Here is an 18363-nt window from a genome sequence, read left to right as displayed (position 1 = left end):
AGCTGGAATTGAGGATTAAGTTAGGATAAGGATTGAAGTTTGCCATAGTAATTCATCATTGTCACGGAGGAAAAATTTCATAGTTCAGAGACATTCTGGTTTATTCTTATGGGATAAGCAAATCTTGCTTTCTTTTTTTTTTTTTTTCCACGGTTGTTATTTTGATTGTATTTAATCATAGCCTAAATGGTGATGTTTCACTGCCAGCAGTCCCCCAGCAAGGTCTCCTCGTGGTGTTTTTGTTCCCACATCAAAAGTATTCATAACTGCACGTGCAGAATTCCAGCCTGACAGCTCCCATCTGTGTGGGGTTTACAGCTCTGTAAATACAGATACCTGGAAGATTTAAACTTGCTGTGCTCAGGGTATGCTCTTCATTCCTTAGGCTGGAAAATAAACCAAGGAAGTTTTCCACCTGTTCTTGAACAGAACTTGATTATCTGAAGATTAATACAGTATGGGTTTTTTTTTCTTTATTTTAGATGAATTAAAAGTCATGTGTGGTATTGTGGCTTATGGCACTGTTGGTACAATTGCCTGGTGTTATTCAGCTTCCCATTTTAATTTGGCAAACTTAATTATTTTGGGTGTAATTTTGCATTTCAGATGTCTACATTCATCTGAAAATTTCAACCAAAATGGTTCAAATATTCCCATGAATGAAACTATTGGAAAGACACTTCTCAATGTTAGTTTTCTAGAGACCCTCAGAGTCTGCAACTAATTAAAAATTAAGAAGGGTAACTGTGCCATATTATATTATGGACATGAAAGGGGGGGTAACAAGGACTGTATTGATAATTCTTGGACTTGCCATGTTTTGAATGTTTATTTTACGATCTTGTTTTGTTGCTATGTGGGTGTCCAGCAGTTTACACTGTGGGATTTATCTCATTTTGCTTTAGATTGTTGGTTGCCAAGTCAGAAGAGAGCCACTGGACTCCACTGAACGCTACACTCGCTGGATCAATAACTTGACCCAAGAGCAACTTCTCACACAGGTATTTTTGTCCCAGCTGTGTCTGAAATTACAGCAGGAAAATAGAGCAGGAGGTTTCTTTGGATGCATTTTTTCAGTCATCAGCAATGCTTGATAACTTACTAAGGTTATCAGATTCTTACATTTAAAGGCCAGTCTGGTTGATAAGAGCCAAGGCTGTGGTGCATGTGAAGGATGACTTCACACTGGCTGAGAATGAAGCTTTCCCTTCAGTTCAGTGTGAGCCTTGCACGTCCCACTGCTGCCTGCGCTTAAATACATCTGCTTTTGTGTTCTAATAATCAGGGATTGGCTTTTAAAAGGTGTATTTAAACACAAAAGGAAAAAAAATCTCTCCTGAGAAAGATTCCTCTCCCACCCAAGGTACCAGCCACTCCTGTGTCTGTTTAAGTTTTGCTCGGGATCATTTTAAAATAGCAGTTCTTCAGGCATTAAAAATTGGGCTCATTCACATGTTTGCAAGTGAGATGCATCTTGTGCAACTGAAGATGACAGTTTTGGCATAAAGAAAAGTTGTTTCATTAGGCAGGAGGCCAGTGCTGAACTAAAAGAGACTTTGGCAAAAACAAGTTAAGCCGTGGAAGAAATCAATCCGGCTTGTGGAGGAACGTTGTGTGGAATATTGTAAGAAATCTAATGGATGGTTAGCAGAAAACATCCCAGCAGGCATTAAGATCCAAGTATTTGGGGTTGGGTTTTGGGATGCCATGGTAGGAAGACATTTGCTTTTGATTTCCTTGGATTTAAGTGGCTGAAAAGATTAACATACCCAGTTTGTTAGACTTGATTATAAACTGTCTTGTGTTCCCCGTTACCAAACCCCAAGGACATGCTCACAGGCTCTTATGGGCATTGTAAACACAGGAAGGAATCTCCAGCCCCTGTTTTAAAGTCAGGAGTGATTTTACAGTTCCCTCTAATTCAGCGAGGGAAAGCAATTACAGAAAATGGAACATTTGGATTTGCCTTTGAGAATGGCATTAGAAAAAAAAACAGAGATCTAAACCAGTGAATTTATGTGACAGCAGCATTTGGTCGTTGTGTTGGTGAAGAGAAAGAAAAAGTTGAGGATGTACAAACTTGTCCTACACAGTCTGTAGTGTTTCATCTAAATGGCCACTGGATGGGGTCTTTAATGAATTAAGCTGAAAATGAAAAGAAATATCCTGATTTTGAGGTTATTTAAGGCGGGTATGAAAAAAAAAAAAAAAAAAGAAAGCTCCTTTTAAGATGGGGATGTATTTGTTCTGGAAGAGATTATTTAATACAATGGTTTTGATAGTAGAGTGCAGATCTGGTGACCTGGGAAGTCCTTTGCAATCTCATGTGCCTACAGATACCTCTTAAAGCCTTAATCAATCCATTATTTTTACAGATGATTTAGAGTCACCCATTTTACAGAGAGATTAGGAATCTTGAAAAATACATTGGCTTTGGAACTAGAAGGCTCCACAGCAGAACTTTTGCTACTCATCCATGAGTTTATTACCAAGCTCAGATTTACAGACTCACACTCTTTCTGTGTTCCTAAATAATTTTTAATGTGTTGCCTGCTCTGCCCCAAATTTAAGGCAGAAAGAACAGTGCCTCAGAGACACCCCATTTCTGAGAATATTATGGAAATCTGAAGCTTGGAGAGCTTGTGCTGCACCAGCTGCAACTCGTATGTTGTTGATCACCACAGCCCCCACTGGGAGGGAGATTTTGGGTGCCCAATCATGGGATAAGCTTCAGCTGTGGCACAAGGCTGGGGCAGCTGGGCTTTTCTGGCTCTGGTGGAAAAGAACTGCTTGGTTTCCAGAGAGTGTCAACACTTCTCCTGCCTTTGTGTCCCTTCTTCTGGTCAGGAATTCAGGTAGGGGGATGATTATTTTGCTTTTTCGTTCTTAAAAAAAAAAAAAAAAAGGGGCTGAGGAGGAATTGGGAGTAAAAGCCCTCTCAGCTGTGCTCTGATAATCAGGGTATGAATCAATTTTTTAAGGTTAGGCCTGATTTGTCCCACTCCTCTGCCCCTGATACTCCATACACTTTATTTTGGGGGTGCTTTTTTTTTAACTCTCTTCAGAAAACTCTAATGATGGACCTGTGCTAATGGATTTGTACAATCTCTGAGAGCAGCATCCTTCAGGGAATTCAGGAAAATGTGCTTTAATTTACAGCATATTGTCTCCAGCACTTTCCTGTAGTGAAAGAACATTCAGCTTTTTTGTAGCTGTCTTTGTACTCGATGCCCAGCTCTCTTTCCAGCTAATCCTGTATTTCTGTATCGTGCACATGCAGATTATTTGTGCTGTAAATTGGGAAAGCATTAAAAAAGGAAAAAGAGCCAATTGTCAAGATAATGTTGTCCCCTATCATAATATTCCTATTACTGATCAAGCAATGCTGGATTTCTCTACTGGCCAGTGCCCAAAGCCCAGTTTGGGAGGGGTGGGTGGGAGCAGATCTTTTGGTAAGTGCCTTCATACCCTCCATGCTGGCTCTGGGTTTGTATCACTTGAGTCAATACCAGATTTTTGGATCAAATGTCCATCCCCTGTCCTCATGCTGAGAAGATCATTCAATATAAAATACTGCCAGCATTTTAACTTCTCTTTTCCCTTAGCCCTGGCCTCTTGATGCTTACTCATCCGTTAAATGTTTCTCTAAACAATTATACTGTAACATTCCAAAGACACTTTATGGTATGCGTGAAAATTCAGAATATAGACCCCAGAGAGTGTGGGGGGACTGGCAGAGTACAAAGAGAGCAGGGTAATGAAAAAACCCCTACTTTTTAAAAGAATAATATTTGCTTTTTCATGGTTATCTTGTTTATAAGTGGTAGGTGATTAAAGCAGGCTTTTATAGGTATAGTGATATAAGCCTTAAAATACAGGTATATGTGTTCTGGTGGACTTGCTCCTTCTGGCCAAGAGTGGAAAAACCAGTTAAAAATGGATAATCTTAGCTGTTCAGTAAGTGCAGAGCACAGTGACAGGTAGAGGAAGAAAAGGAGTAAACAAATTAAGAGAACTGACTGTTTTGATGTTGGAGTAAGTGAAAAAAAAAAAAAAGTAGATTAAAACTAATCCAACAGGATATCCGAGTCTGGATTGTGCCTGTAAATGTGACTGAGGTTTGATCATGCAGCACTTCTTGTATACTGGAAATTTTACTGGGCTGTATAAGTAAAAAGGTCTGAATGGTTTTATGGTTGGATTAATTGCACAAATATTTATACAAGTAGTTTTTAGGGATTGCTGCAGACTGTAAGGAAAAGAGCTGAGTTCATATCCATGTCTGTTAAATCACTGCTTTAGCTTAGTTTAGTCTCCAGCCTGTGGAGTGTTCTGCTCAGCCTGAAGCATAATTCCATCTGACCTACCATTTTTTCCTCCCTGAAGACAAGAGACTTCTCTGCTTTCACATGGCTGTTCACTTAGAAAGCAGACAGCAAGTCTGGAGTGACACATGAGGAGACTCCTGCCAAAAGGAATGGGCCTGCGCATGATAAGACTGGATTGTCCTAATGTAGATAAATAACAGTCTGAACAAACCACAGTGGTTGTGTCTGTGTGACTTCCTGGTACCTGCTGGACTTTGCAGGTTATCTCAGAGCCCTTCCTGTTGGATAAATCTGGAAGTTGTCACAGGTGACTTGCAGTGCTTGGGAATAATCTCTCCCACCCACCTGATAGAAGAGTGATAATTAACATGTTACAGTTTTTGTAGCACACACCTTTCTGTTCACTGATAGGTTTGAAAGCTGTGCTTCTCCACTTAGTAAGTCTTCCTATACTAGAGTTTAATTAATATTTCAAATCAGAACTTACTACAGATGCTGGGCTTGGAAATAGATGCAGCACTGTGGTTGAGTTGGAGCACGTAGCTTGTTTTTAAAGCAAGAAGGACCCAACAGCCTGGCTGGACCTTTCCCATAAATTCAGTGCACTCAGTATTGCATTGTCATAATGTGTCTCAATAGGCAACTTAGTGCTCAAAAGTTGGTAGCAGTAGATTGCAAGTAAGATGAATTTTCCAGGTGGGCCACAGATTGGATGTCTCTGGCACAGAGCATCTGTTTTGTCTACTTGTAGACAGAAAATCCCACCTTTCCTAGTGCTTGGGTTGGTTGTCCTCGTTCCCTGCAGAACTGAAATAATCATTGAGGCAGCAATCAGAAAGAGGATGGATGTGTGCAATGCCTGATGCCTGGTTATGTTAGTAAAGGCAAAAACTAGACAGAGGGAAAGGCTTTCTTACATAAAAATGAATAAAACATGAAAAGGCTGATTGAAATCCCCTCCACCCCCACCCCCCACCCCCCCCATTTTTGCCACTATTAATGGCTCACTTGTGTTTGTTGTCTTTCAATAAAAAGATACTCAACACTTCTTTGGAATTTTTTTGGTCACCGTTTCCTCTTCTTTCACCCCTTTTATCTAAAAATGTGTAATTAGTAATGAGGTTTCTGATGCTTTAATACTGAATGAAACAGCCAAAGTCCCAGACTGGTTATTACAGCAGATTTTAGTGGTTTATATGGGGTTGAGCCTATAGTATATAAGAAAAAAACCAACTGGCTGCTTCCTTTTGTGGTTGATCCTTGTTCTCCTCTGGAGGAGAATGAACCAAAGTTTCACAAGCCTGACAGTGTTTATATTTACATGTGAAAATGCGTGTCAAAGGGTTCATGGAGCTCTAGAAAGTTTAATGAGAAGTGGCTTACCCACATCTGTGAACTCAAAGCACAATTAGAACTTCCCAGTGAGGCTTTATGTAAAGGCAGCTCAGGGTCACATATTTTGAACTTAGAAACAGGTTTGGAGGAATTCAGAAATGTATACAGCTTGTGCTTTGTGTGTGTGCAGTTTTGCATGAGTTTAAAGGTGTCCCATAGGGGGAAGGAGTGTTAAATAACTGGGATTTTTCCTCTTCATATTTTGTTGGGTAATTTGCATGCTTAAGCAAGGCTGGAATATGGTTCCTAATACATGGTAATGTTTAAATGGAACGGAAATATTATAATATAGTATAAAAGCAGCTTGTGACTACAATAAGTTTGGCTTTATTCCAAAAAGTTCTTGGCGAATGCAGCCTTACAGCAGGATGGATCCTTGTACGGCAGAAAAAGCATGGGATGATTTTGATGGACATAGAAATTAAAGAGATACAAAAAGTTCATTTCTGATTTGAGCTACAATTTGTTCCAGCTATTTTCTTGTATTTTAACTGATTAACCATACATACCTATATAGAATGCAACACGTTTGCATCGTAAAATCTATTTTTCTTCAGACATTAGATATAAGAGATGGACAGGTAATGCCAAGTGTAAAGCAAGACTGTCAACAGTCAAATTTTCATACCCACGTAATTTGCTTCCCAAGTTATTGTTATCCTTTTTATCTCCTCAGTGCTTTTGAAAATAGGGCAAGATGTTTAAAGAAAATCAGGACCTAGTTGATAATGGAGGGCTGCAATTAGGGATGTGGATGGAACCAACTAATGACTTCCAGTTTCTGAGTGCTCCACTTTATTCTTGTTTGATGTCCTGTATTTATCTTGTTGATGTGCTGGCTCACAGATTAACAGCACTTAAGTTTTGCTTTATACTTCTATATCACTGCCTTTTATAGCTTAAGGAAACTATACTTTTACCTACTTTTTGAGGGACAAAACCCAGTTTTTGTGTTAAAATGTAGGTGAGATATTGAAATCCTTTTTTTCTCTCCCTTTTAAAACAAAAAGCACACTGCAAATACAAGTTTCCAAGTGATTCAGTGATGTTTATCTTTCAGTTGGTCGTCCATATGTGAGAGCACGGTGCAGATACACCCTTCACTTCCTGTCGTTTGCTTTCTTTGAATTTGAAAATCAAAGTGCTGATTCCGCAAAAGAAAGGGAAATATTTTTACGGTGGCTTCCAGTGTAATAAAAATTACTGATTTCAAGCATGTTATATGTGCAAGGCAGCTCCATATTATGGCCTTATATATAAAAAAAGCATTTCTTGGTCTCTTGCAGTGGGCACTGAACAGGTTTTCACTGGTTTAAAAATGGTGTATGAGCATGAGTTAAGCACATTCTCTTTATTATTGGAAAATAACTTCCTTTTTTGGTCACAGGTTTTAGTGATAAAAGTACTGGGCCAGATTTTCAGGAGAGCTCAGTAATTTCCATGGGAATTGAAGTGGTGAGTGTGAGGACACCATGTCCCGTAACAGGCAGTAGGTCCTAAGGCCAGTTTGATCCATCACAGTTAAGATTTTGCTCCTTAATATCATTTTTATACTGACCTCACCCTGCCATGTTTGACATTTGTCTCTACAGTAGTTGTTGCTTTTCTGATTTTCTGACTACTTAAGGAAGTTGAATTTTAAAATATTTACATCCACCATATCCTCTCAGAAGTATTAACAATATATGTTATACTGTTACGTTTGAAGAGTTTCTTTCCTTTCTGTGCTGCAAAAAAGCCAGATTTGTACCTAGTCCAACCACTCTGGAGTATAAGGATCCAGATTTAATGAGTAATGATTAGCTCAATTGGTTAGAGCACAGTGCTAATGATGCCAGGGGTGTGGGTTTGATCCCTGTAGGGACCATTCACTTACGAGCTGCACTCGATGATCCCTGTGGGTCCCTTCCAACTCAGAGTATTCTGTGATTCTGCAATTTGATTTTGATTATTTTTTTGTCTTAGTGACAAACTGGGACATGGGATTTTTATTCTGTTTGTACAGCCTTGGCTGTGATCAGAAGTTCTTGAGCTGAAGTTGTGCTGATAAAAAACCTTACAGCGAGCTTGTCAGAGCAGTAACTTGGATCAAGTGTAACTGTGAATGGTGTGTCCTCTTTCATAAAAAACAGATATTTGTCTGTTCAATTATGGCAGTTTCATGATCTTAAGGGTCAGTGGCACATCTGGTTCCTCCAGCAGCAGAGGGTCTGTTCAGCATTTTGAGAACCAGGGGATCACGTGTGAAGGAGGCAGAGGGGGCCGTGCCCTGTGAGATGGGAGAGCCAACCCTTCCCAGAGCAAAAAGTGAACGTGGCAGGGCATGGGGAGCACAGAGAGGAAGGGAATGCTCTTGGATCTGGCTCCTGGTGTCACTGCTGGTGCTGTGCCACCTCTCAGGGTGAGCTGTTTCTGTGATGGGAGTGGGTTCAACCTTTTACATCTCTCGCAGTGACCACTCCCACCATGCAGGAAAAGGTGGAGGAATGTGAACCCAGCAATTCCATACCCTGCATTTTACGGGTAGAATTCCTTAAACTGAAAATTCTGATGCTGCTGGCAGGCAGAGTAGGAGGGCTTAGTGCTTGCTGCAGACTATAGTGATTTCTTCAGAGCTGCTGGAACAGAAAAAGCAGATGTTACCACACTTCTTTTATTAGACAAATTAGCCACCATTCATTGATGGTGTTGAATTTATTGGAGGAGATCTTAATCATGCCTGTCAACACAAAGGATAGGTGTTCAGAAAGTTTGTGCAGTTAAAGGAATTATTATTTTCAGGTGTATAATTTCATAGCATGCCAGGAGGTCTGTATTTATCTTGGATAATTCTTTGCATACCTGTACTGTAATAATGTCAGAATGAAATAAATATAGTCATGAACATATTAATCTCAGGGTTATGATTATTTTATAAAACTGTAAAGAGAAATTAAGGCAAATTCTTGCTGTTTAACGAATGGTTCAAATTTTACTTAAAAGAATGTTTTAATCTTTATATTTAGGCAGTAAAGACAAAATAAGTGTGCTGTCTATAATGTAGCTTATTAAGGTGATTTTTTTTTTCTTGCTTTGTTGGTTTTTGGGTGTTTGTTTTTTACATCAGACTGCACATGTTATACAAATGCTCCTTCCACAGCCATAGAGCACAAACAGGCTTCTGGACTTGATTTACTTGGTCTGCCTCTGGTTTGATTTTTGCCTCAGTTAATTTGTGTGTTCTCAGTTGTCTTCTCCATCTCTCATTCCCTGTCCTTTTTAAGCACCTTTGCAGCAGAATTGTGAATTCTTGAGAGCAAATTTTCATGCCCATGTTCTTTGTTAAAAGCGAGTAAAATAAGGCCAAATATCACATCATAGTTACTCTTTTTAATGCAAATTAATTGAAATCTATTTTCAACATAAATACCAGACTTACTTCTCCCATCTGTTTGACAGTGTGTGGTTTAGGGGGACTTTGGGACGGTATGGCCAGGTTCTATATGTTTTCTTTCATATGTCCTAAACTTTTTTGCCATTTTCCACTGCAGTTCTTGGAACTGGTTTTGCAAGGAGCAGATTGCTGAGTAGTTTTCAAATTGAAATGTAACCACCAATGAGTACAAGAAAGCAGCAGATTAATAATATCTTCAGGAGAAAAGAATACTCTGCCCAGGAAATGCTCTATCACAGAGTCAAGGCCTCGGGGCAAGGAGATAAATTGGTCACCAGGTTGGCAATTGCATTTAAACCATTTTAATGTTCCTGAGACAAACCAGACTGTGATAAGCACTGCTCATACACTTTGACAGGCTCCACTTGGAGTCCTGCCAGGCCAGCAAGGTAACACTGAACCCAAGCAAGAAGCAATGGAACTGTCACAGCACTTACAGCTGGGAAATTGCAGGGAAATCTCAGCTTTATTATCCTAGGAGCCAGAAAGAGAGATAAAGAAGTCATTGCAGTAGACCTGGGTGTAGTGTGTGCTTCAGCAAGACACTAAAAGGGCAAGGTTTAGCTTTATGTTCTCATTGTTCTTTTCTTTCTGTGCATTTCCTGAACATTTAAGCTAAAGGAGAAAGGATTGGGGGTTTTATAGTTGTGTTCTATATGCAGCCAACAGTCAACCTGTGCTTTATCAGGAGTCAGCCCAGAAAGCCTGGTCACAGAATGTTCCAGTCCTGGAAAACTGTCTGAGAATTGTACTGGCAAGGACTCCCTCCCCTTGTGATTTGTTCTTTAATTATTTCCGTTTCCAGTCTTCCACTTCTGATCATGAAGAGTGGCATTGCTAATGAGGGCTGCAGACAAGCCCATGGTGATGCATCTGTGCATCTCCCTTTTTCCTTGCTCCCCTTCCTTTTTTAGCCAGGCCTGGTGACAGTGTAGAACTGTAGTAGGGCCATATCCCTGGAGTTTCATTCATGGCTTTCATATTGGCACTCTGCTATTAGAAATAAATAAATACATCTGTGATTGTGAAATGAAAATAAATTAGAAACCGCTCCGTTCAAATGCTTGGCAGTCTTGGAACCCCTGATGTCTCACTTGAAAGAGCAGGAAAGTTGAGTTTTCAAGTGACAGTGCTGCTAAGCTGTCCTCACATGTGTTTCTCCTTTTAAATGGAACTCAGGTCATGGTGAACGTGTCCATTGTACATCTGCATCCTCACTTTTTCCGGGGTAAGATGTTTGAGTGGAGATTTGTTTTACTTGGCAAAAATCAAGCCAAGGAATCACCTCTCATATGCCACACTAACATGTTTAATAATGAACAGATTGGTACAGAATACGAAGTTTGATCTGAGATACACTCACATAGAACATGCTCCTGATTCATCGAAGTGGACAAGGAAGGAGAATTTTGTTCTCCTTGAGGCAAGAGTTTTTAATTGGGTGTCATCTCTTGTACTGCTGCATCTCAGGAAAGAACGAAAAAATGAAACAGTGCTTATGCCATTAAGAGAAATAAACAGCCTGTGTCCTGTGTAAGGATGGAAGATTTGGTAAGAAATACTTAGTCCTGGGCTCCTGGATGACCTCAGGGGAAATAAGATGATGTGTTACAAAAGTACTCTTTAAAAGTTGTAAACAGAGCTGGAAGATATCTACAAAATCAGAACCTCTGACACTAAACTTTTAGGGCAGAAAATCAGCTACTACAGAGCCCACACCATGGGCTGGTGCTCCATTTGCCAACAATATTTGAAAACGATGTTTTATCTCAACTGCCAACATTTATTTGGCCACCTGATTTTAGGAAGTAACAGCCAGCAACATTAGCTTTTCCTACCTACCCTAAATTCCATTTTAATGGCACCTTTCAGAAGAATGTAAACCTTAACCTCTGAGTAAAACAGGCCCTCTCTTCATTTCAGTGTCAGATTTCAACGTTCAAGATGAAAAAAAAAAAAAAAAACCAAACCAAAAAAACCCCAATCCCAAACCAACAACCTTTGGAGTCGGTAGGAGAGATTTTTGTGTGTGTGATGAAATTATTCATCGATCTGCAGAGCAGATGTTGACAATTAGAGGAGAACAGAGGCCGGTCTGTGGCTCCACGTGGGCAGATCAAGGCTCGAGGCGGCGATGATTTCCTGCCGGCGCTGGGCGTTGGTGAGAGCGCTTTTTGGGGGCTGCAGCCCAGTTCAGCTGCACAAAGTCACTTTTGTGTGGCCCTGGTTCTGTCCCTGAGCTGAAAGAATTGTTGGTGCTGCAAGGCTCAGTGTTCTGGTCTGTTGAGGCAAAATGAATGGTTAGAAACTCTTTGGGGATTTTGTGTTTCTTTGCGAGGTGTTTGCCTCCTCCTTTTAGAAGGTGCAGGACAGCTGACCCTTTCATTTACTGCAGGAATTGCCACTGTGTCGTTTCACATTTTAATTCTTTTAGCTTGAACCATATTTAAAGCACAGCCCCTCCTAAATTTTAATGTAATTTTATACAGGAACTTAAATGCAAGCAATTCCCTACCATTTAAAAAGGATGAACTGTTATCCTTTTGCCTTCAGAGCAGTTTTCCTTAAAATTCTCATGGTTGCAGATGACCTGGGGCATCTCCTCTGGTGACAGTGTAGCTTGGCATGCTCATGTAAATAGGCATTTTCCAGCAGTTAAAAGAATTTTAACTGTAGCTCATTTACTCTCAGACTGAATGGGGTTGTTGCAGTAATGATGGTGTTGGTGCCACATTCAGTGAATTTCAGTTTTTCTCTTTACTGGTAAAGCTGTATAAATAATCATGTATTAGTGATGGAAAATTCATAACATTTTTGTCAGCAAAGACATTATTTTGATCTTCAAGTTTAACAGGTGTGGTCAGTGATGGAGGAATCATCCTCTGCCCTTTTGGAGGCCATGAGGAGAATCAACAAAACCAGCGTAGTGGAAGGACAAGAAACTTCGTGGGCCTGGTTCAAGATCAGAAAGATGGTTTCTAGAACTGGAAACAGAAAAAAAATTTCTGGTGTTCTGCCATATATTAAATTCACTCTTTCATGGCTTTTATAATCAAGCCATGGCTGTGGAATGTGAGCACGTTAATGTCAAGTCCCAGTGATTGGGTCTGTCATCCTGCTGCTCTGGACAATGGAGGATGCCATTGAACACAACTAGAGCATTGATAAAATGACAAAAGCAAAGCAACAAAAATATTTCTTAAATGCCTGGAAGAGTATCTGTAGTAAATACATGTTTTGTTGTTGAGGAACAAGGAATTACTTTCTGTCTGACAGGACAGCACGCAGGGTCCCTGGGACGAGGATCTGCCACATTCTTGTGTGACTTGAAGCTTGGGCTTTTTTTTTTATTTTTTTTTTCCATCAAGTAGGTAACGTGAACAATTTTAGAATAAAGAGGAAGGAAGAAATTACATGCCTCAGTAGCAAGCATGTGCTCTCTGAGACTTCAGTTTCAAGTTCTGTATTAAGGAGAGGTGAAGTCCAAAATCTCCTTTTATAGCAGGATACCAGGTGCAAGCAGCGAGACATAGAACTCAATTCAACTTGAGTGAAAATTATAACATAGCTTCAGCCTCAATGGCAAACTGCCACTGCTGGGGCAGGGCCTGTGCTAATCTGTTAGGAATAATACATAAGCAATGCTGGTAGATATAAATTTTTTAGTCTGAAAGAGGCCAGTGCATCTGCTTTGTGACTGCAAGGGTGGCAGAGCCACGAGGGTGCTGCTGGGTCCTGTCCCAGGGAGGGAAAACTCACTGAGCAGCACCAGCCAGAGCCTGGCAGTCTGAGCCCTCTAAAAACAGGACAGTTAAGGGTTAGTAATGACATTTGCCTGCAGCTCTGCTGTGTAAATGTAAAGATATCTTTGCGTAAGATCACTTATTTAAAATATGTCATTGCTGAGGTACTTACCTGCAAATTAATGGGGAACTGTCAATTGTTTCATCTTGATCATGGATCAATAGCCAGATTTTTGCTGGTTAAGTCAGTTCCGAAATTACAAGTAGAATTACAAGCTAAATAGTTATTTTGCAGCCTGATGTTCCATCTCTGTGACACTGGGACTTTTTGTAGCTGTGTGTAGGACTTTTGATGAATAGCCTGAAGTGCAGTCTTTGCTCAGACCTCTTGCCAGAGAGCTCTATAAACACAAATAGTAAATTTTACAAGGAAATAAACTTCTTTCTAAAAGCATAACATATTTCTGCTACTGCTTCACATATACTGAAAGTTGTTTGCATTTCCAGCTGGTGTTTGTTATGTTTGGTTAATTTTGGTGATTGTTGAAATGATACCTGTCACTACAATCAGCAGACCAAAAATGTTTCCTAGTAGTATTTTTTGTGTCTGTTTATAATGATAAGAAAAATAACAGGTTTTGGCTTTTATAATTTCAATCAAACCTCTTTTTAAAGCAAAAAGATGTTGTTTGTTGTGTATATGGTAACTCAACATGTGTGACTATCCACAACCACGTGTGAGCAACTGGCAAAGAGAAGTGGCTTATCTGCCTTTTGCAGAAAAAACCCAGAACCTTAACCAAGCACAGTTTCCATAATTGCCTTTTAAAATGTGTTTTCATTGTGCCTCTCTGAATCTGAGATACTTTACCCAAGGAATTATGCCACTACTCCTCCAATAATCTATAATAATTATAATTTTAGAAAATCAGGACATGAACAAGACTGTGCTCCAGGTATCTGGTTCCTTGGGAGCTAAAGGGCTGAAATTTTATCAGAGTCTTGAGTTTCAAGAGAGTTGCACAGACAAGTTTGAAAACACAACTGAAGAATATTTAGTCATTCTTTCAGCTTCCTGTAGCTCTGAAAGGCATGAGCTACTTCATTAATCTTAGTGCAGAGCTCTGGGGGAAGGGAGGATGTGGGATCATTCAAACAATGCTTGGAAAAATTCTTCCACTTCTCCTAAAACAAGGATTTTGTGGGCTCAGCCGTGAGGGTGGACGGGCTGTGGAATTGTCCTACCCTGCCCTGTTGGGCAGATGTTTGTTCTGGCATTAATTGTGAAATATTTACTGTTATTTCAGGAATTTACAAATAATGAGGGCTGATATATGCGCCCAGATTTAACCTGTGTATGCAAATCTCGTGCTATTTATATGGGTTTACATATCAACTGATTTAAATTTGGGGTTTTTTTGACCACAACTTTACATTTGCTGCTGTTCATTCATTTTAAAATACTGCATTAAGTGTTTGTTCTTAATGTTTTTGGGACTGTTACAGGGTTAGCACAGATTCATTTCAAATGCACTCCTATAGATGTGTTTGTATTAGCTTGGAAACTTTATGCTTTTTTTTTTTTTTCTTTTAGAAGAGAATATAGGGAAATGTCTCATATCTTATATTTGAATTTATCTAGATAACTACTCCTTGTGCTTTGCTCTTATTCCTTCCTGCTGTAGCAAGTTTCAAGCTCCTGAATTTGATCTTTTAAGTGGAGATGTGTAGGGTTTTATGGAAATTTGTACGTCCACAGCTGTAGAAAATAAGAGAGTATGCGCCTGTGAAGGATGACAGATTACCAAATAAGCCAAGCAAACTGAGGTCTGGAAAAAATAGGAATTTCCAAGCAGGCTAGAGGTTTATTGGAAAGGAAGAAAGCAAGCCAATTTGAGTACTTTGCACAGCTGTTTTAACTGAGTTATTTCATCCATGTGATTCTATAGAATAATTTGATGCCAAAAGTAGTGCATATTTTTTTTTTTTTTTTAGCTTTGAATCAGTGGCATACCTAAAATTGCTTTCACTTGATCAGAAACTTCAGCATTTCAGAACAAAAGAAGCAAAAGTTTGGCTCTTATTATATTAGTAAAATGCTGCAGCTCAGTAACAACTACATTTTCTGAATCATCCTGTAAACATGAGATTTTTCTGATCATAAATCAGAAGAGCTGACACATTTTGGCCTTTCTAATGGCAAGATTTTTCTTATTTGCTAACAATATACATAATAAAAATCTTGCTTGGAATTGAAGGGTGATGCTTTTAGATTCTTTCATGAATTAAATAGCTGCATTAAGAGAAAATTAATTAGCTCTCTAAGTGAAAATGTCCTTTCCTAGGTGTAGGTAAGCAGATACTGTGTTTATATTGTGCCTGTAGGTCTCTCTCTCTTGATTTCCACCATCAGAAATGTTTAAGGAATCTTTTAATAACATACAGGATGCTCATGCTCCAGTAAATGGGATGTGAGTCCTCCCCTCCCTGCGTTTTGAGATATCTAATGACAAAGAGAACACATTCTCTAGGTAGAAGTGCAGCAGATGCCAAACAGCTGTGAATCATCTGTATTCTGTTATGGAAGGAACAAGAACCTCTTAGCCTGAATTGAAGAAAGATTTTTGTTTGCTTGTTTGTTTATCTTGGGCTGGTTTAACCCTTTCTCTCCACTGCTAATTGCGGTTGTTTATCTGGCATAAACAAAGAATTCTTCTGGCTGCCTGTCCCTCTTGAAGCCCTTCAGATTAGATCTCATTAGAAGTCAGGAAAAACAAAGTGTCAATTTAAAAGTCAGATCCTGTTTTGTCCCCTGTTAATGTCACTTGACATTAAGTGCCCGTAAGTGGCTGACCTTCACACCCCCCAACATAAACAACTCCAGTAATGCTCTGCCTTTGCCTCTCCAGTGCCACTGGACTTTTGGGGCCTTTGACACCCAGGGATATCCTGCTATTGTTCAATCCCATCATTTTCTTGTCGTGCTGCTGCCTCTTTAACGTCCCCAGCCCACTTGGGCCAAGGTTTTTGCTCCTTTGGCAAATGATTTCTTTATATCCCCTGGGTTCATCCACTTCTCTGCCTCAGCCACCCTCCCTGCCAGGATTCTCTGCTCCACCAATAAAAGCGTATTTTGGAATACAGTAAGACAACAAAATGCCTCTTTCTCCTTGGCCTTTGATTGTTTTCAATCAGAGATGAATAGTTTTGCCCCTAAATACCTCTACCTTTCTCACCAAGCATGAATGGCTTTCCCTCTCTCGCCCTGACAGCTTTTTTTTCATGCCTTTGCAAGGTCCAGCAATCTTTTTGGTGATCTCAGCGTGTTGTATTTGAGATGTGAGGCACAAGTGCTCTCCACAGACACGCAGAGCATTCCTGGATGCTTGCTGTGAACCCTCGGAGCATATCCCCGTTCACAGAATGGTTTGCTCTGTCCACTGGGGAGAGAGGCCAGGGATGGGATAAGAAATGTTGTGCATGTGGATTGGTTTGGGTGTGTTTTTTTTTTTTTTTTCAGAGAATCCATGGAAAGGAAAGGATTGAGAAGCTTGCTGAAGTTTTTTGAGAGTTACGGGAGGAAAAAATCCAAAATGAGAGGAGTTCAAGAAAGGTTATTGTTATGTCAGAGACTAAGGAGAGAAGGCAAAATTAGCAATACTGGTTTGTCTGCCTTGGAAATGGAAATTGCCAAATCTTTTTCAACCTCTTGGGAGTTTGTTTTTCATGGCTTATTCATGAACTTGGTGAACCACCAAAAGAGCAATGTTGGCACTCAGGAATTAGTTGTAACGGTAAAACACCATTGATCAAAAACCACAGTAAATATTGGAACTAACAAACTGTTCCTGGAGCATTTTCCTGCTCTTGCTTAACAAGTCTGACACTCAAACTGCTGCTCTGCCCCTTGGGAGCTGAGGCACCAAGACTGAGAGGGAATGTTTGGGTGTGAGCTCCTCACACGTGTGGATCAAAGGGACCGGGCTGAGAGAGCCTCCCTGACTCGTGGCACTGGGGCACTCTGTGGACAAAGGCAGCTTGGAATTCTGCACATGCAGTGTTGTTATTAATTTATTGACACCGAACAAAGGAGGTTTTTCTTCTTTTTTTTTTTAATCTGAACCAAAGCTCGGTGAGTTTTGGTGGCGTTTTTTATGAATGCAAATGTATCAGGATAAGATTATTCAGTGCTTTGCCTACATTTTAGGCATCTCTTCCTATAAGTTCCAAATTAATGTTGTCTCTGACTAATACCACAGAAGAACTGGGGGGGGGGGGGGGGCTGTTTTAAAGCATTTAGTAGCTAATATATTTACACAGGACACACAAGATTATTATGCACTTTAGAAACCAGTAGATTTAAGGTTTGTTTGATGTTTTCTTTGCTACGCTTGTATGTTAAACATTTTAGGAAGTGCTGTTTTATTGGATGCTGATTTATTCTTAATTTAAACAGACTGTAGCATCTTTAGGGTAAGCATTTGGACTTGATGATCCTTAAGTGCCTCTTCCAACTCAGGATATTCTTTCTATGATTCTTTTATAGAGAGATGTACTCTTTGTTTGCATCTTCTAGATCCGCTCCAGGATTGGGCCTAAAGCAGTTCTTTTTGTACATCAGAATCAAAGAAAATGCATAATGCTACACAGATGCAACAATTGTAAACAGTTGTTTGAGAGAATTTTAGAGAAGAACATGCCACAATCGAAGGTGGTCATTATACGACAGCAGCTGGAAGTGCTTATTTCCAAAGCATCACTTTTTGACTTATTTAATGAGATTAAGTCTTTAAAACCTCCCCAAAAATTGAATATTGTCAAAGTAGGTGGAGAAAAACAAAGAGCCCTTGAGGCTTTGCTGCAGAGAGGCACGTGCTTTACAAGTAGGAGTCCAGCAAATTCAAAATGCATAAGAGAATGTTGAAAAATCCCACTATTTTTGCTAGAAAAGGCAAGTGGTCCCATCACCTCCTGCTGAGGCAGAATTCCACTCTGCTGTTCCTTTCCACCTGCTATGAAAACACATCATGCTGTTTTTTGGAGAGAAAGTTCTGTTCCACTTCACTCACTTGGACACCACGCTTGACAGAGGCTTTGGAAGGTTTTTCATCAATAAGCCAATTTGAGGTTAGAGTTCTAGTTTCATTTAAGGCAGTGTCTGTATTTCCCCAGCCCCTGGGCACCCTGATCTTACTCCCAGCCTTCTTACCACAACCATCATCACGTGCCCTGAGAGGTTCCCCCTGCGTTTGTCTAAGGAAGAAATAAAAAAGATAAAGAAAAATATAATTCTGAGTTGTAAAGAGCCAAGATACGTTCTGTTGATTGCTTAGAGAACCCTACACAGCTCAGGGTATTTCTGGGTCAGTGATTTTTCTATTTTGATGGTGGAAAGTGTATAGACACGTGCTCCAGTGCTTTTATATTGTTCTTCCTTCTGTTTCCTTCTAGACCTTTAAGGAAG

General features: G+C 39.9%; 1 protein-coding gene across 2 annotated transcripts in view; it reads left to right on the top strand.

Moving 5' to 3' along the window:
• The window catches only part of B3GNTL1 (UDP-GlcNAc:betaGal beta-1,3-N-acetylglucosaminyltransferase like 1), a 110476-nt gene that overhangs the window by 28273 nt on the left and 63840 nt on the right, over positions 1 to 18363 (top strand). For both annotated transcript variants that reach the window (XM_027886072.1, XM_027886073.1), the window contains exon 6: positions 906 to 1001. In XM_027886072.1, coding sequence (XP_027741873.1) covers positions 906 to 1001 — 96 coding nt within the window. The remainder of the gene's footprint in view (positions 1 to 905; positions 1002 to 18363) is intronic.

This window comes from Empidonax traillii, unplaced genomic scaffold, assembly GCF_003031625.1.
Source record: "Empidonax traillii isolate 1590-97213 ecotype Southwest subspecies unplaced genomic scaffold, ASM303162v1 scaffold177:size1754471, whole genome shotgun sequence".
Lineage (NCBI taxonomy): Eukaryota > Metazoa > Chordata > Aves > Passeriformes > Tyrannidae > Empidonax > Empidonax traillii.
This window is presented reverse-complemented; position numbering and strand designations above follow the sequence as displayed.